General features: G+C 36.5%; 1 protein-coding gene across 2 annotated transcripts in view; it reads left to right on the top strand.

Annotated features, from left to right (window-relative positions):
- The window catches only part of EXOC6B (exocyst complex component 6B), a 730,495-nt gene that overhangs the window by 389,486 nt on the left and 320,706 nt on the right, over positions 1–20,303 (top strand). For both annotated transcript variants that reach the window (XM_082642964.1, XM_082642965.1), the window contains exon 16: positions 8,792–8,903. In XM_082642964.1, coding sequence (XP_082499090.1) covers positions 8,792–8,903 — 112 coding nt within the window. The remainder of the gene's footprint in view (positions 1–8,791; positions 8,904–20,303) is intronic.

The following is a 20,303-nucleotide window of genomic DNA, read 5'->3' as shown; positions in this document are numbered from 1 at the left end:
GGGTGGCATTGTGTTCCTGTCTCCCTAGTTGTTTGGTATAGGGTGTCCAGCACTTTAGCTTGCTGGTCGTTGAGTGGAGCTGTGTCTTCACATTGAGATGGAGATCTCTGGGAGATCTTTCACCATTTGATGTTACATGGAGCTGGGAGGTCTCTGGTGGACCAATGTCCTGAACTCAGCTCTCCCACCTCAGAGGCTCAGGCCTGACACCCAGCCGGAGCACCAAGACCCTGTCAGGCACATGGCTCAGAAGAAAAGAGAGGAAAAAAGAAATCAAGAAAGAAAGAAAAAATAAAAATAAAGTAATTAAAATAGAAAGTAATTATTAATAGTAAAAAAAATTAAAAATTAATAAAGAACAGAAATAAAGAAATAAGAGAGCAACAAAACCAAAAAACAAATCCACCAATGATAACAAGCGCTAAAATCTATACTGAAAAAAAAAGGAAAAAAGACAGGCAGAACCATAGGACAAATGGTAAAAGCAAAGCTGTACAGAGAAAATCACACAAAGAAGCATAGCCATACACACAAAAAGAGAAAAAGGAAGAAAATATATATACATATATATATATATACATATATATATATATATATATATATATATATATATAAAAGAAGCAAGCAACCAAATCTATAAGCAAATATACAAATGAAAATAAACTCTAAATACTAAACTAAGGTAAACATAAAACTAGAAACAAATTAGATGCGAAAGCAAACCCCAAGTCTACAGGTGCTCCCAAAGTCCACTGCCTCAGTTTTGGGATGATACATTGTCTCTTCAGGTATTCCACAGAGGCAGGTTACATCAGGTTGATTGTGGAGATTTAATCCGCTGCTCCTGAGGCTGCTGGGAGAAATTTCCCTTTCTCTTCTTTGCTCTTACAGCTCCTGAGGTTCAGCTTTAGATTTGGCCCTGCCTCTGCGTGTCGGTCACCTGACAGTTTCTGTTCCTCCCCCAGACAGGACGGGGTTAAAGGAGCAGCTGATTAGGTGCCTCTGGTTCACTCAGGCCGCGGGATAGGAGGGGTACAGAATGCAGGGCGATCCTGCGGCGGCAGAGGCCAGCATGACGTTGCAACAACCTGAGGCACGCCTTGGGTTCTCCCAGGAAAGTTGTACCTGGATCATGGGACCCTGGCAGTGGAGGGCTGCACAGGGTCCTGGGAAGGGAGGTGTTGATAGTGACCTGTGCTTGCACACAGGCTTCTTGGTGGCTGTAGCATCCTTAGCATTTTATGCCCATCTCTGGTGTCTGCACGGCTCGCTCCCATCTCTGGAGCTCATTTAGGTGGTGCTCTGACTCGCCTCTCCTCATGCACCTCGAAACAATGGTCTGTTGGCTCTTAGGCAGGTCCAGACTTTTTCCCGGACTCCCTCCAGGCTAGCTGTGGCGCACTAGCCCCCTTCAGGCTGTGTTCACACAGCCAATCCTAGTCCTCTCCTTGGGATCTGACCTACAAAGCCGGAGCCTCAGCTCCCAGCCCACACCCATCCTGGCAGGTGAGCAGAGAAGCCTCTCTGGCTGGTGAGTGCTGGTCGGCATCGGTACTCTATGCGGGAATCTTTCCACTTTGCCCTCTGCACCCTTGTTGCTGTGCTTTCCTCCGTGTCTCTGAAGCTTCCCCCCTGCCAGCCCCCGTCTCCGCCAGTGAAGGGGCTTCCTAGTGGGTGGAAACTTTTCCTCCTTCACAGCTCCCTCCCACAGGTGCAGGTCCCGTCCCTTTTCTTTTGTCTGTTTTTTCTTTCTTCTTTTGCCCTACCCAGGTACGTGGGGAGTTTCTTGCCTCTTGGGCTGTCTGAGGTCTTCTGCAGTCATTCAGTAGGTGTTCTGTAGGAGTTATTCCACATGTAGATGTATTTCTGATGTATTTGTGGGGAGGAAGGTGATCTCCACATCTTACTCCCCTGCCATCTTGAAGGTCTCCCCCAGCTATAATTTTGTTAAGTAATCTTTCTCTTTTTCTTTCTTCTTTTTCTGGGATTCCAATAATGTGTATATTTGGTTTTTTAATGGTAATCAATACGTCCCTATACTTTCTTTATTTATGTTTTCTCTTTGCTCCTCTTTCTGATATCAAACGGCCTGTCTTCTAATTCCCTGATTCTTTCTTCTGTATGACTTAGTCTTCTCTTGAAGCTCTCTGTTGAATTTTTCAGTTCTATCATTGTATACTTCAGCTCCAGGATTTCAGTTTGGTTCTTTTTTATGGTTTCTATATCTTTATTAACCTTCTCTTTTTGTTTGTGCATAGTGTTCCAGATTTAATTTTCTTGTCTTTCTGTGTTTTCTTGCATATTATTGAGCTTAAGATGATATTTCAGATTCTTTGTTAGACAGTTTGTGTGTCTCAGTTTCTTTGGTATTCATTACTAGAACATTATTTGTTTTGTTTGGTGGTGTCAGGTGGTTTGTCAAGTCTTTGTGATCCATGTAGCTTTGTGTTGATGGCTCTGCCTTTGTGCTTGTCTTTGGGGGCATGGAGTTATGTGTCTCCCCCTAGGTCCCTGGGTTGCAGGACTATTCCTATACCATGCCTGAAAGGGTCAAAACACGGGACCACGTCAGGTTTCACAATTAGAATGACTGATAGATTGCAGCTTTGCAATTGCATTGAGGGATTCATCTGGGGGTGCTTATGGGGATTCCTTCTGGTGCATTTCTGGGCAAATAGGGTTTCTCTTGGGCCAGAGTTGGGAGTGGCTGGTGCCAGATTCCAGAGACACTTCAAGATACACAGTGAGACTGAGGTCAGTGGGCCTATCTCTAGGGGCACATATGGGCGTGTCTCCTGCTGGATCCCTGGGCAGGCAGGACTGCCTCCCATCCATGGCTACAAGGGGCTGGAGCGAGGTCATGGGGGCACTTCAACATCTATGGTCAGATTTGAGGTTGGCGGCCCTACCTCCAGGTGCATGGAAGGGTATGTGGCCCGACACGTCCCTGAGTGGACTGGAGTACTCCTGGTCTGTGGCTATGTGAACATGCGGTCAAGTTACAGGGATTTTTTTAGTATTTGCAATCAGACTGAGGTTGGAGAACTTGCCTAGGTTCATGGAGAGGCATGTCTCTGCCCAGCCATAGGCAGGCAGGGTTGACAGCTAATAGGGTCTGGAGTTGGGTCATGGAACAATTCAGTGTTTACAGGTAGAACTGAGTTTGGTGGGCCTATTACCCAAGGCACAGGTTGGCATGACTGTCACCACATCCTTTGGCAAATGGTGATGATGGAAAGGCCAAACAGGCTGTGTCCATAGGCAGTCAGGGGCCAGAGTCGGTTCCTGTGTCTGTAGCTAGGACTATGGTTAGCAAGTATGCTACCTGAGTGAGTTTCGGCTTGCCTTCTGAAAGCAACCCTCCTTGGTCTTGGGCTCTGCCGGATTTTACAGTCTTCTTTCTTGAATCCAAAGTTCCACAAGAGTACTTTTGTCTCTGCTTGGCTGCCAAGTTATTGTTGCTGAGAAGGGATATATGTGCAGGACTTCCTGTTCTGCCATTTCTAATGTCATGCCTCTATTTTTAATTGCTCTTAAAGAAAATTGCTTGTGTAAAGGAAAAATGGTAACAGTGTCTAGTAAAGGAAAAGTAAATGTAAAAGTAAATGTATGATAATAATAGGTCGGTCAAATGATATGTGAGAGGAATTTGATTTACTGTTTAAGGTTTTTACATTATACATAAAGTGGTATATTATGTGAAAATATATTCTGTTATATTCTCTCTATATATATAGTATAACATATAGCAACCACTGAAAAAATGGTCCAAAAAACATGAAACAGGTGAAAGTAATAAGCCAATAATGAGGATAAAAAGGAATCATAAAAAGAACACTCAATCTAAAAACAGTCACCAAATGAGTTAAATGGGATATAGAACAGGTGGAACAAACAGAAATCAACTAGCAAGATGGTAAATTTAAATCCAATTACAACAGTGTTCCATGTACACTTGAATAGAATGTGTATTCTGTAGTTGTTGAGTGTTGTATTCTCTAAATGAGAGATTAAGTTTGTTAATAGTATTGTACAAATTTTCTGTATCCTTCCCTTTTTAGGTCTACTTTTTCTGTCAATTACTGAGGAGTGTTAAACTATCCAGCTATGATTGTAGATTTGTCTATTTTTTTGTGTGTGATCTCTCAAGTTTGTTTCATTTATTTTGAATATATCTTTTTAAGTTCATACACAGTTTGACTGTTTTATCTTCTTATTGTATTCATCCTTCTAGTTTTGTGAAATGTCCCTCTTTATCTGTGTTAAAAATTAAAATAGTCATTGTCTTCTTTGCCTAATATTAATATAACCATTACTTTCTCTTATGGTATATGTTTGTCTGTTCTATTACTTAACCTTTTCTTCTTTTTTCATCATGTTATTTTCAACTAATTTCAACATTAAGGAAGAATTTCAGAAATGTTGTGATGAACTGAAATTCTCCAATTTTTGACTTTTTGCCATGTTTGCTTTATTACTTCCTCTCTCTCTCTTTGTCTGTATGTGTGTGTGTGTGTGTGTGTAGTATTTTAATCCCTTATGGTTTATGTTAATTTTGATTAACTATTTAAGATGTTGTCTGTTTTCTCCATATAATTATAATTTTTCCTTTTGTAATAAGTAATGTTTGTGTTGAAATACATTGAGACCATATATTTATTTTGTTAGTTACCAGATGTCCTTCATTTCTTTCCCTCTTATAGTATTCATTAGTGTTTCTTGCCTGAAATCAGTTATTTTCTCTGATAATCATTAATATATGATTTTAACTAATTTATGATTTTTTAATTCCTTTTATATGTATTACTTGGCATTCCATATTAAGGAGTCCTTCCCCATTATCTATCTATATAGCTTGCTAGCTAGCTACCTACCTACCTATCATTTCCTATTATCATATCAGACTCATGGATTCTTACTTGATTCAGTTGGGTTATTCCTTTAATGACCTTATTCATTTTGATACTCAAATTGTCCCAGATGTAGCTAGTGTGAGCCACTTCAAGTGGGCTCCTGTGCCTTGTTGATGTGTTCTTATCACTTTGGGGACATTTCCTAACTTAACCACGATATTATTCATTTCTTCAAGGAGCTCAGTTCTTTTTAGTGCTGAGTGGCATCTTGACAGTAAGATCTAGACATGTTCCTTGTATTTAAATGTTTGTCATTTTGAATCAACAAGTAGTTTGATATTGGTTTTTTATTCATTCTGCCTAATTGGAATGTTTATTCCATTACATTAATCTATTTAGTGATTTGTTTGGATTTAAGCCTTTCATCTTGCTGTTGTTTTTCTATTTGTTCCATTCATTTTTTTTTTGCTCTTTTTATTCCTTTTTTCCTTCCTGCTTCTTGATTAAGTTTTCTTAGTATTATGATTTAGTTTCCGTATTGGCTTACTGAAATATAACTTTTAGTTTTATTTATTATCTGTTTGTGTGTTTGCTCTGGGAATTACAGTGTGTATCCTTAAGTTATCACAGTTACATGTAATTTAAGGATCTTACAGCAGTATAGTGTAATTTATCTTTTCACTTCCTTTTCTGATATTGTTGGCATATACTTACTTATACACTTGTTTTTAAACACTAAAATATGTTATTGTTTGTGTTTGAACATTTGATAGTATTTTAAAATTCAAGAAAGAAAAGTAGTTCATTATATTTATCCACATGTTTGCTATTTCCAGGCCTTCTCCTTCTTTCTTACAGATCTGTGTTACCCTTTGGTATCATTTTCCTTCAGTGTGAAGAATTTCTTCTAGCTATTCTTATAGTGTATATCTGCTGGTTTTAGATTTTCTTAGCTTTTGTTTGTCTAAAAATATTTTTTTCATCTGTTTTCAAAAATATATTTTTTAAGATGTAGAATTCTAGGCTGACAGTCCTCCCTTTCCCCACACTTTAAAGATTTTATTCCTCTGTTTTCTTTCATTGTTTCTGAAGAGAAATAAGCCATTATTCTTATTGTTGTTCCTCTAACTGTATTGCCTTTCTTCTCTGGTTGCCTTTAAGGTTTTCTCTTTGTCTTTGCATTTTACAATTTGACTGTGATTTTCCTGTGTGAGGTTTTATTTGCATTAATTGTGTTGGGGTTTTGCTAAACTTCTGAGATCTGTGGGTTGAGATCTTTTATTAGGTTTGGAGATGATGTTGCCAATTTATCCTTAAATATGTCTCTTTTCTCATTTCTTCCTCCTCTGCAATTCCTAGCTACTTGATGTATCATTCAGATTTCATCATTACTTGAGTGAACTGAAATGTGAGTTCACAGTTCTCAGTTTTTATTAGTTTCAAATTACTTCTGATTTCAATTCTACAAATGCTATGGTAGAAGTCTTTTTGTCTTTAAGACTCTGAAATTCCAAAGCTTTTATCCAGGGGCTTATCTTTTATTTTAACAGGATATGAGTTGGGCTGGGTTTCAGCTTTAGTTAGTTTTTACTCTCCTTTGGATTGAATTCGAGTACAGCCTTGGAATCTACGTCCCTTACAAAATTTGCAAGACTTCTTTCTGATTTCTAGCACTACCCCCACCATTTCTTATGGAACAGAATTCTTATAGGGGAGAGTTGTTGGGTCAGTACATTTATTTTTGTTTGGGGTGGGGGCTCTTCCAAGATTCCAATCTGTAATAGCAGCCCACACTGTTAAGGGGTTGGATGATTTTTTTTTGTCCCACCAAAGTCTCTCAGCCTATGAGTATTTCACCCCCTCATCTCTGTGTACCCAGATTAGGCAGTTGGCCTTAGATATGAAAGTAGCTGCTACTCTTTGCTTATCTTGCAAGAGCTTTATCCCAGTATGCAATTTAATTCAGTTATATACTTTTTGTGTTCATTATACTTCATTAACATTAAAGGAATATACAGCTTTTAGCTTAGATCTAGCTTTCTTGTGCTTTTGAAGGTAGTGACAGTTTTTCTCGATCTTCTACATCATACCCAAGAATGGAACTTCTACTAGATCTTTGTAAAGCATAATAGAAATAAGTAATAAGTAGAGATGCCAGGAGAGTGATTAATATCAGGGGCACCAGATTATTTTGGACACCTGTGTTAATCACTTTTATAGCAACCTGTACTTATTCATAACTCATATTACAATTGATATGATATAATTATGAGTTTAACATATGAATGTAGGAACCATGAATATTTCTTCACCACTGTAATTTCAATATTCCATCAACACAATGCCCAGCAACTTATATATTTTTGGAATGAAGCTTTAAATTCAGTAATAGTTTTTGAAAGGGTAGCAATAGGCCAGAGGTTATTGTTCAATTAAATATATCCTTACATGGACCCTGTAAAAATATTTTGAGGTATCTTTTTTTCTAACTGAATTTCCTAACTGAATTCCTTGCATTCTGTAGTCTTATTTATTTCTAATATTTTTGTCTTCCACATAACATGACAATGTAGCTAGCCTGTATATTTAGTATTTTAAGATTTTTAATTGAACTATACTAGCCTCTGATTTTATTCTGTAGAAAGAGAAATCAATGAGATAAAATTTCTGACCATTGTTCACAAGCAATAAATTATTGAAAAAGAACTGCTCACAAATCTTTATTTACATTTATTTCTTGATAAAGAAGTGTCATTACATACTAACTTTATTATTGAAGAAATATTTGTCTCAAAAGGGTATCTTTTATAGAAAGCCATCTTGGGTGATGCTTTCAGGGGCTTATGAAGGATGTATAGGTATAGAATTTCATTTGTTGGTTGCAAGATTGTTGTTTTCTTTTTTAAACTTTGCATATAAAGATAGTTTTGGAATCATTTTATTATGTTTATTTTCCTTTACTGAATAGAAATGTCATTATCGATCATTTTTGTAATAGTAAGGGTTATAAAGCATTTATGCAGAATTAAACTACTGGTTTATTTTCAAAGTCAGTGGTTACCAGTGAGGAGAGGGGAGAGAGGAGGGGCAAGATAGAGGTAGAGGATTAAGAAGTACAAACTACTATGTATAAAACAAATAAGTTACAAGTATATATTATATAGTACAGGGAATATAGCCCATATTTTATAACTTTAAATGGAGTATAATCTTTAAAATTTTTGATTCATTATGTTGTACACTTGAAAGTTATAAAATCTTGTAAATCAATTTTTTAAAAGTCCAAAAACAGTAACTATTGGCTTGGAACATTCATTTTGGAATGAGAGCTAAATAGACATTATATGAAAGATGATGACATAGGAGCAGAGATATCTTTTTTTTTTTTTAGGGACCTTTACAGCTAATTGTGCAGAAAGTCTACAAAGAGATCAGGTTGAAAAATTATAAATATTAACTGCGAAGGAACGTGAATGTATGGGAGAGATAATGGTTTCAGAATGCAGAATCATGTTAGAGAACTCTGTCCGGAGATGCAGTATAGCATAGTGTTTAAATGCTGTAGCCTTTAGAGCTACACTGCCTGTATTAAAATCCTTTTTTGCTATCTACTCACTGTGTGACCTTCAGCAAGTTACTTAACTTCTCTTTACCTTCATTTCCTCATCTGTAAAGTAGAGATAATACTAAAGCTAATTCTGTAAAGTAGAGATAATACCGTAAAGTAGAGATAATACTAAACTAATTCATATGGTTATTATGAAGGTTAAATGAATTTTGATACATTAAAATACTTGGAATCTAATTTCTGATATACAATAAATGTTATTTCTTGTTGCCATTATTATTATTATTACTATGAGTACCACTGGCACCTTGTTTGTTTGCAAAATAATTTTCCTACCTGGTATGATTGACTCTTGACATTTCCTTTTCAGTTCAACTGAAGTTGATGACATGATTCGTAAATCTACAAACCTGTTGCTAACTAGGACTCTGAGCAGCTCTCTGCAGAATGTCATTAAAAGGAAGAATATTGGACTTACTGAGGTAAAGCTGCTCTTATTGGAGGCAGCCAAGGCAATTTGTGAACAGAGCTCTGGGACTTGTGTGTGAATTAATTATAATTTTCTATGTGCTCTATCATGTTCTTTCTGATGGACTCACAGTGAAAGTGCAAAATAAATTCCTTGTGTTTTTCATTCAGTGCCTTGGAGAAATCCATTATTTTCTGGAAAAGTCACTTTTTTTCTCTCTCTCTTTGTCTTCTCTAGTTTAACTGGTTTTCCTTTCTGAGGTTGTTGGGTTAAATTTGTATTATTTGCCATTGATTATATAAAAAAATTGTTAGTTGGAGAATAGAGTCAACATCAGTGTCCTATTTAAAATAATGGCAGTTCAAATACAACATACAGCATGAAATCACATTTTGCCTACATAAGTCATTGATGCCAGGGATATTGGCATTCATAGTCACTGGTTAGTGTTAGATTTTGTTTTTGAGATACATCACATGTATGAGTGGTAAATTACTCTTTATTAGCATGTAAGTCTGGGGATTTGGGATTGAGGAAATGTGAGAGAAAGGCAGTCATTACATTTCTGTGGAAGCTTACACAATCTCACAAAGGGTGGAGGGTTATTGTACATAGGTTGAGAACAGTATCTTGGCAAACTGAAGATTTGACACATTGGCCTAAGTCCTAAAATTTAGAAAGATGCGACATTTCCCTTCTCTTAGAAACCCAGGTTTGTATGGGAGCCTCAACCTCCCATTTTATGGAAGTTAGAGTGCCAAGTGTGAGAGAACTTGGAGGAATTTTCTTCACAGGTGAAGGGAAGGGCTGTTGGTCATCTGTTTTTAGAGGTGGTATTGTTTCAAAGTCAGTTGGTTTAGGAAAAATTGACATTTTCAGATATACATTATCAAGGATGAACGTCAGTAAGTGGTTAACGATACTGACCCATAGATAAGTACAGCTGGAAGCCAGGTGAACATCTATTTCTGATTTTGGAATGATTGTTTCTTTCCCTGTGTTAAGATTTAAAAACACTGTTATTATAATTTATAAATACTGTATTATAATGTGAGACATTGGCAGTGATTGAATTCTACTTATAACCAACTTTTTTTTTTACAATTTAAAGTTACATTCGACATTATATGGACAATCCCCTCATTTTGCAGAGCTTCGTTTCTCTTGCCTGGTATGGAAATATTAGGCATTGCCATTATGTGTCTGAGAATAGGCTAACTTCTTTTGTAATCAGGAATGCTACAGAAAAGCAAAGTTGAATTGAAAATTTGGAGGTCCTTATGCTTTTGTAGATTATTCTGTTCTCCTTTTCTGAATCCCTAGTAGGACAGAAAATTTATTTTGTGAACTACCTCTACATTAAAACTCTTGATATAGTTCTTCTTAGGCCATTTGATTTATCAATCTCTTAAAAGCCATTTTATTTAATTAATTTATTTTTATTGAAATATAATTGATTTATAATATTGTGTTAGTTTCAGGTGTACAAAAATAAATCTGTTTTAAACAAGTAGCATAGCAGGAACATGGTGTGATAGAAACAGCTTTGGACACAGAAGTCTCTGGAATTTAGTTGTGACTATGCCATTGATTTACTGTAGCATCTTAAAAGAAGACCTAACTCCTCAGTTCTTCAGTTTTCCTGACTCCATTGTCCATTTCAAAGGCACTGTACAGATCAAGTAACAATAGAAAGAAGCAGTAGGAGCTTATCAAGAAGTACTGTATCATAGTTCTTGACATAAGTTCAGTGAGTGCTAAATGTTATTCCTAAGTCATTAGATCTTTTTCGGCAAAGATACTTTTGTTATCAAAATCTTTACATATGAATGAAGGAACATCCACACGTGTTTATTTATTTTGGCTATGATGGTGGTGTGTACCTGTATAGACACATACAAAACCAGTGATTTTTTTCATCACCAACAAGTAAATCTTTGACTAACTATATTATTCACCTTTTATGAAAGGGAGGACATTATATCCTTCTTTATAGGTAACTAAAGTGATTTCACATCTGGAAACGTCATCAGTAATAGGCAGCGTTTGTGGAACAATTTATATTCTTCAGTGTCCATTCACAGATAATCACCTTATTTATTACAATAACATTTGAAGCAGGCTGGGAATGTGTTATTATTCCCATTTTATAGAAGGTGTAATTAAAGTTCAAGGAGAATGCCCAAGCTAGCAAAATTATAGAAATGAGACCTAAGTTCAGGTTATTTTTTTCCCCAAACTTACTCACTTTTACTATAGTGTACTACTTTCCATATTGATTTAATTATTCTATCATAACAAAAATAGAGATTTTTACAGGAGGTCCATAGTAACATGGAAATTGTTCTAGTTAGAGGTGATTTTGTAACAGCGAGCAGATATCCGCTCAAATGATAAAAGTATTATAAGCACTCAAAACTCACAGAATCCTATTTCTGGTTACCAGATAAACAATTATTTTAGTATTTAAAAGTTTGTATAAGCTAATGTCTTTCTGCCTGTCTTGATTTGAGGTTATATGGTATCTTATCTCTTATTTTTTCTGTCCATATGCTCTATTCTTTTATCTCTTTCTCTCTATATACTGGCTTTCATGCTTTTCTCATGGCTTCTTTACTTCCCCATGTTAAGCCAACTCTACATTACCTCTCAGTTCTACACCTACTGTAACTTGAATGCCTTGTATTCTCAGACCCTAAGTGATGATCTCTAGTTCAGTCAGCAGACACAGCTGTTTTTCTAGGGCTGCTTCTTCCAAGTCTGTGAGAAGAAGGTCAGTCAAGAGTGTATGTTCTAAAGCATACTGCCCAGGTTCCAGTTCTGGTTCTCCCCTTAATAAATGTGTTCTTGGGCAGATTGCTTGGCTTTATGTGTAAAATGGGGACAATAGTAGCATGTATTTCATAGGATTGTTGTGAAGATTAAATGAACATGTAAAGTGCTTAGAATAGTGCCTGGTTCATTGCAAATACTCAGTGCATATTGCCTGTTACTAAGAAAGAGGTCTGGGCAGGTAAACAGTGGTTGTTAGGGCTAGTATAGAAATTGAGTTTTTCAAGTAAGAGAAGTCAGAAGATTAGAACAAGATGTCCTGTTAATTAACTTTACAATATTTATTGAGTGCCTACTGTGTGACAGGTACTGATCTAAGTGTTAAGAATAAATAAGTGGGCTTCCCTGGTGGCGCGGTGGTTGGGAGTCCGCCTGCTGATGCAGGGGACGCGGGTTCGTGCCCTGGTCCGGGAGGATCCTGCATGCCGTGGAGCGGCTGGGCCCGTGGGCCATGGCCGCTGGGCCTGCGCATCCGGAGCCTGTGCTCCACAACGGGAGAGGCCACAACGGTGAGAGGCCCACGTACCCCCCCAAAAAAAAAAAAAAAAAAAAAGAATAAATAAGTAAACAAGAACATCAACAAAAGAGATTCTTGCTTATACTCTAGTGGCAGAAAACAGATAATAAATGGTACAGAAAATAAATAAGTAAATCATCTAGTATGATAAAAGGTCGTGAATGCTATGGAGAAAGAGAAAACCTGGGTTAAGGAAATCAGGAGTCTGGTGGAGGTTCAAGGTTGGTCTTATTAAAAAGAGCAACATCTTGACAGTAAGTTATTATTGAAGGGAAAAGAGCATTTTTGACAGAAGTTAGAACTAGAGCAAAGGTCTGAAGGTGGTTAAGTTATTGGCAAGTTTAGGGAATAATAAGGAAGCTGGGGTAGCTGGAATGGAGTGAGTAAGGGGAAGAGAAACAGTAGATTAGATCAGAGAGGTACCAGGGGTTCATGGTAGGCCATTATAAAGAGTTTGACTTTTATTTTGTATGAAATGGGAGCCATGTCAGCATTTGATTAGTGGCATCATCTGACATATTCAAAAAGGATCACATCGACAATGGTATTGAGAATAAACTGTAGGGTATAAACAGGGAGACCAGTTAGGAAGCTATGACAGTAATCCAGCAAGACTTGATGGAAACTTGGGTGATAGAGGTGTTGACAAGTGGTCCTATTTGGACTGTAGAGCCAGCATAGTTTCCTGATGGTTAAAAGTAAAGGAAGCAAGAAAATGAGGAATTGAAGATAACCCCCCAATTTTTTTAATCTGATCAACTAGAAGGCTGCATATACCATGTGCTATGATGGCAAAAACTTCAATTAGAGCTAAATTTGGGGTGGAGGAAGATTGGGAATTTGGTTTTGGACATATTCAATTTGTAGTGTTTATTAGACACACAGTTTGAGATACTGAGCTAACAGTTGTATATATGGGTTTAGAGTTTGAGAAGGCAGTTCGGCTGGGAGATAAAAAGTTGGGAGCATAAAAATTATATTTATAACCACCTAACTGGATAATATTGCTAAGGGAATTTATAAAGGTGGAGAAAGGGTAAAGAATTGAACCCTTGGGGGACTTCCCTGGTGGTCCAGTGGTTAAGAATCTGCCTTCCAATGCAGGGGACGTGGGTTTGATTCCTGTGGTCGTGGAACTAAGATCCCACATGCTGCAGGGCAACTGAGCCCGCATACCACACTAGAGAGCCTGCACACCTCAACCAATGAGCCCACGTGCTCTGGAGCCCGCACGCCACAACTAGAGAGAAGCCTGCGTGACGCAATGAAAGATCCTGCATGCTGCAACTAAGACCCAATGCAGCCAAAAATAAATAAATTTTTTTTTTTTTTTAAAGAATTGAACCCTTGGGCTCTATCATATTAAGAAATCAGGGGAAAAGAGGAACCTGGAATGGAGTTGGGAAGGAGCTACTAGAGAAGTAAGAAACAGCAACAACAACAACAAAAAATAAAAACAGAAACACGAGAGTATGGTGTCCTGGAAGCCCAGTGAAGAAAGTATATCAAGAAGGAAGGAGTAGACAATTATGCTACATATTGGGGTACATCAAGTAAACTGAAGATTAAGAATTACCATTAGACTTAGCAACTTGGAGTAAGATGGTGACCTTGATAAGAGCATTTTTAATAGAATGATGGTAGGAAACTCCTGATGGAGTAGGTTTAAAAGAGAATGAGTCCTACACAGAAGAATTTCAAATAATTTACATGGATATTACCCCTTCCAGGGTTGGAGCTTAGCTTCCCACCCCTCGTGTGTATGTTGTTCTTAGTGACTTATTTACCAAAAGCAGAGTGTGGAAGGAGGGAAAAAGTTACTTTACAGTGAAGAAACCTGACAAACACTATTTCAGTCAGGTGATCAAGGTTAACCTCATCAGTGATAAGTTGTGTTGATGGCATGTACCTTTGATATGATGTGATGAGAAGGCATTTCACCTCTGTGGTCTTCCTTGCAAACCCATGACCTTAGTCTAACCATGAGAAAAACTTTAAACAAACCCAAATTGAAGGACATTCTACAAAATACCTAACCAGTACTCCTCAAAACTTCATGGTCATCATAAACAAGCAAAGTATGAGAAACTGTCACAGACCAGAGGAAGCTAAGGAGATAGGATGAATAAATGTAATGTGATATCTTAGATGGGCTCCTGAAAACAGTTAAGAACATCAGGGGAAAACTAGTGACACCTGAATAAAGTGTGTTGTTCAGTTAGTAGTTACGTACTGATGTTGGTTCCTTAGTTATGGCAAGCATACCATAGTAATGTAAGATGTAAATAGTAGGGGGAACTGGGTGTAGTTTGTTTGGGAACTGTTTGCAACTATTTTGTAAATATAAAACTATTTTAAATAAAGCATTTATTTATATTAAAAATTTTAAAGAATGGGGAGAGAGGAATTGGAGACTGTATATAAGACAACTCTTTCAGGGAATTTTGTTACAGAGGTTAAGTAAGGAAATGAGGTCGTAGCTGGCAGGCGAGGTTGGTTAATTAAAAGCTTTTTTTTTAATAGGAGAAGTTTAATAGGAGAAGCATGTTATTTATGATGAGAATGATGCAATAGAAGGCAAAAAGCTGATGATGTAGGAGAAAGTGGGAAATCTCTGGAGTACTGTGCTTAAGTAGGAGAGAGAGTTTAGAATCTCATGCACAATTAAAGAGATTGGTTTTAGGTAGTGTAAAGTTCACCTCTGGTAACAGATGAGAATCAAGAGTATGTGGATGCAGATGGTGGTGGTTGTGTATATGTTATGGTGGCACTCTCCAAATGCTCAGTTTTCCCAGTGAAAGAAAGGTCTTCAGCTAAAAGTGGAGATAAATGTTGGGTTTAAAGTATCTCTGGAGAAGAGACGGTATCTCTGGGTGTATGGAAAAGAGAATTATTTCATGACCGATGATGTGGTTAATTCCTAGCATTAAGTGCCCACTTTGGCTAGTGGATATAAATTAAAGTGAGACTAGCCAGCATGGTTGTATATTTTCTTAAGCCATATAAGCCACTTATAGCTGGATCTATAATAAGTAGTAAGTCCATATCAATAATAGCTCCCATGAATTTGGTATATTTTACACTCGATACTTTATTCTTTATATTAGTATTTATATTTAATTATTTATAATATATTTATTATTTCCTTGATATGACATTGATGTTATTATTTCAATTTTAAGGTGATGAAAGACAGTAATTTTGCTTAAGGCCACTCAGTAAGTAGTTTGCAACTGAGATTGGAGATAAATTTTGAAATACATTTTCTTTTTAAAATAAGATCAAAAAGTCTACAGTTAATCAATTCTGGAGAGAGTGTGGAGAAAAAGGAACCCTCCTACACCATTGGTGGGAATATAAATTGCTACAGCACTATGGAGAACAGTATGGAGGTTCCTTAAAAAACTAAAAATAGAGCTACCATATGATCCTGCAATCCCACTCCTGGACATACATCCAGAGAAAACCATACTTTGAAAAGATATGTGCACCCCAGTGTTTATAGCAGCATTATTTACAATAGCCCAGACATGGAAGCAAACTAGATATCCATCAACAGATGAATGGATAAAGAAGATGTGGTATATTTATACAACGGAATATTACTCAGCCATAAAAAGAATGAAATAATGCCATTTGCAGCAACAAGGATGGACCTAGTGATTATCATACTAAGTGAAGGAAGTCAGACAAAGGCAAACATCATATATCACTTATATGTGGAATCTAGAAAATGATACAAATGAACTTACTTACAAAATAGAAACAGACTCACAGACTTAGAAACTTATGGTTACCAGAGGGGAAAGTTGAGGGGGAGGAGATGGGACCACTACTATATATAGAATAGATAATCAACAAGGACCTGCTATATAGCCCAGGGAACTCTACTCAATACTCTGTAATAACCTATCAATATATGGGAAAAGAATCTGAAAAAATATATATAAGTATGTATAACTTAATCACTTTGCTGTACACCTGAAACAAATACAACATTGTATATCAACTATAATTTTAAAAAAAGATTTGTAGTAAGTTTTAAAATAAGATTTCTTTTTTTCTAAACCTTTGCTTTTTCACTAAACTAATTTAAAAATGATATCATGGAGAGAAAGGAAATAAACCACTAGTTTATTAATCTCAGAATATCAGAGAACTAGTTAACTTTGGAAGGTTTATGATGAATCAAAGGATACTGTTTCTTTGTGAAGCATGTATTGATAGAAAGTCTTAAAATATAAATTAGATTTAAAAGAATTTATTTATTACAGATGATAGCAGTATACCTTCACTTAAGTCCCTACTCAAATGTTATTTCCTTAAGGAGCCCTCCTTGACCACCCTATCTCAAAATAGCTCAGATCTAACATCCCCAGGTAACTCTTTATCCTCCCTTCTATTTCCAGTGCTTATTACCACCTGCCATCATACTATATGTTTATATGTGTATGTGTTTACTGTAATATCCATGAAGCCAGGGACTTTGTCTTGTGTATAACTGTGGACAGCTCTATCCCAGTTCCATGGCACATAGGAGTTATTAATTAATGAAAGAGAGAAGAAAGAAAAAAAAAGAAAGTAGGTAGGTAGGTTCTTAGGGTAAAGTTAAAGAAATTTAGAGGTCCTGGTAGTGATACCATATTGAATACTTATATTTTTATGATTATAATAATGCCCCAGAAGACCTGAATAAATGACCAATGATTTGTATTCATCCTTTGTTTTTATTATAGTCTGGATTGATGACCATATGGCTCTGTCCTGTGTTATTTATCTCCCACATACCATTTGTTTTCATCCCCAGTTGTTAACAACAGTGATATTGCTAATATTATGTTAAAACATTTTATACATAAGTCTTTTCAAATATAAGCTCTGTACTAGACCTTTGAATTTGAAACCAGGAGTTCCAAGTATTTTAGCAGTTTATGTATTTGCCTTGGAGAGGGTATAAAATGAGTAGCTGACACAGCTTTTTATACCCTTGCTGGGGTGAAATGGAGATAAAATTCCTTGAAGTCTTATGGATAGCTTATTTTTGTGAATGAGAACCAAGGCTGTTATTTAGTTCTTCATCTTCCTGCAAATCACTATTTGAGAGGCATTGATGGTGTGGAGAGGAGTCATTTTCTTGGTTTGGATTAGTCCATTTGGAGCTTCAATGTACTAAATTCTCTGATTTGGGAAACAAGATAATATTGATCCTAATTACAAGTAGATTTGTATACCACAGAAGTAATTTATAATTGGGAATGGACACCTAAATTCGTGGAATTTAGGGCTTAGTTTTGAACTATTGAAGAAGATGGAGCCTTTTTTTTCCCCGGAGTTGGTCAAAAATATGAATATCTTCTGTGATCATGGTTCAGGCTCTGCTGCAGTAATTGGAGCAGGGTTGGAAAAGAAGTGACTTCCACAGTCTAGTCTGTGCCTTCCTTATTAGATTCTCTCTGATACTAGGAAGGAAAGACAGAAAAAATTTCTGCTTCTTAATGGTTTTTAGCCTAAGTGACTTCTATCATTTAGCTGTGAGAGGTGTTTGTTTGCTTTATAGTGTTTTCTTTTCGTCTGGACAGGTTTCACAGAACTCCAATTTATATATATAACCAATATCTTAATACATTGTTAGTTCCATGTCCTTGAAACAATAAGGACAGTTTGGATGGCTACAGTGATATATTTTTGTAAGAGAGGGGGAAGTAGGGGCTAAAAATATCAAAGGAGCTCAAACTCTGATGGAAGTTGATACTTGAAATTGCTTCATTTCACCCTTAAGTTCAAAATTACCCCCAAAGCAACTGGCTTCACATTTGTAAATGCCGTTTTAAGGATTTTGGTTAGCTGTCATTCAGGAGTAGAGATCACTTAGACCTCATTAACAGACAATATTCCCTTTGAAAATGACATGGTATCTACTGTAATCCTAGAGTGTTTTAATAGTCTATTCTATGCTCAGCAATGAAACATTTCAAAAGTGACTGACAGCCAATTGATGTAATTCATGGTGATCTTCTGTGTTGACAGATCTTTAAAAAGTCATGGGAAATTACTACTGTACCCAGTGAAGCTGCCTCTTTATTTTTTTTTTAACTGCCAATATCCTGCAAAACACGACAATTTTCTCTTTGACTGCCACTGTTTTTTATTTCTATAACATGACACGATTCCTCCTTATTATTAGGATTTCTTTTGATAGATAGAATGTGTTCCCTATAGGTAATGCTCATTTTAAAATAGAAAATTTTCAGTTCCCCAAATTAACTCTGTTACTTTTCTGACTTCCCTATCACGACAACCTTGCCACTAGCCACCTTCCCACTCATGAAGAAGAGTGATTTAATGTAGACAATTTAAATTTTTAAATTTAAATATTAAAAATTTTGTCCTCCTCTGAAGGAGAAACATGTTGAAAGGAAGAAGGTGAGGAATTGCTTATTTTGGTGGGTGTTTTTTTATCTCTAAAGTTAAAAAGCTGATGTTTTGGGTAATTTTATAGGTGATGGAATTTGTGTCCAAAGCTCAGTCTCTAAATTCAAACTATTTTTTTAACATCTTTATTGGATTATAACTGCTTTACAATGTTGTGTTCGTTTCTGCTGTAAAACAAAGTGAATCAGCTATGTGTACACATATATCCCCATATCCCCTCCCTCTTGTGTCTCCCTCTCAACCTCCCTATCCCACCCTGCTAGGTGGTCACAGAGCACCCATCTGATCTCCCTGTGCTATATAGCTGCTTCCCAAGAGCTATCTATTTTACATTTGGTAGTGTATATATGTAAATACTACTCTCTCACTTCGTGCCAGCTTACCCTTCTCCCTCCCTGGGTCCTCAAGTCCGTTCTCTACATCTGCTACTTTATTCCCGTCCTGCCCCTAGGTTCATCAGAACCATTTTTTTTAAATTTTAGATTCCATATATATGTGTTAGCATATGATATTTGTTTTTCTCTTCCTGACTTACTTCACTCTGAATGATAGGTCCATCCACCTCACTACAAATAACTCAATTTCGTTTCTTTTTATGGCTGAGTAATATTCCATTGTACATATCTCCACATCTTCTTTATCCATTCATCTGTCGATGGACACTTAAATTGCTTCCATGTCCTGGCTATTGTAAATAATGCTGCAGTGAATATTGTGGTACATGACTCTTTTTGAATTATGGTTTTCTCAGGTATATGCCCAGGAGTGGGATTGCTTGGTCATAATGGTAGTTCTACTTTTAGTTTTTTAAGGAACCTCCATACTGTTCTCCATAGTGCCTGTATCAATTTACATTCCCACCAACAGTGCAAGAGAGTTCCCTTTTCTCCACACCCTCTCCAGCATTTACTGTTTGTAGATTTTTTGATGATGGCTGTTCTGACTGGTGTGAGATGATACCTCATTGCAGTTTTGATTTGCATTTGTCTAATGATTAGTGATGTTGAGTATTCTTTCATGTGTTTGTTGGCCATCTGTATATCTTCTTCAGAAAAATGTCTATTTAGGTCTTCTGCCCATTTTTGGATTGGGTTGTTTGTTTTTTTGATATTGAGCTGCATGAGCTGCTTGTATATTTTGGAGATTAATCCTTTGTCAGTTGCTTTGTTTGCAAATATTTTCTCCTATTCTGAGGGTTGTCTTTTCATCTTGTTTATGGTTTCCGTTGCTGTGCAAAAGGTTTTAAGTTTCATTAGGTCCCATTTGTTTATTTTTGTTTTTTATCCATTTCTCTAGGAGGTGGGCCTAAAAAGATCTTACTGTGATTTATGTCAAAGAGTGTTCTTCTTATGTTTTCCTCTAAGAGTTTGATAGTGTCTGGCCTTACATTTAGGTCTTTAATCCATTTTGAGTTTATTTTTGTGTATGGTGTTTGGAAGTATTCTAATTTCATTTTCTTATACATAGCTGTCAAGTTTTCCCAGCACCACTTACTGAAGAGGCTGTATTTTCTCTATTGTATATTCTTGCCTCCTTTATCAAATATAAGGTGACCATATGTGTGTGGGGTTATCTCTGGGCTTTCTATCCTGTTCCATTGATCTATATTTCTGTTTTTGTGCCAGTACCATA

Source organism: Mesoplodon mirus (genome assembly GCF_964341445.2).
Source record: "Mesoplodon mirus genome assembly, chromosome: 14".
Taxonomy (NCBI): Eukaryota; Metazoa; Chordata; class Mammalia; order Artiodactyla; family Ziphiidae; genus Mesoplodon; species Mesoplodon mirus.
The sequence above is the reverse complement of the archived record's forward strand: the minus strand, read 5'-3'. Positions and strand labels throughout refer to the sequence as shown.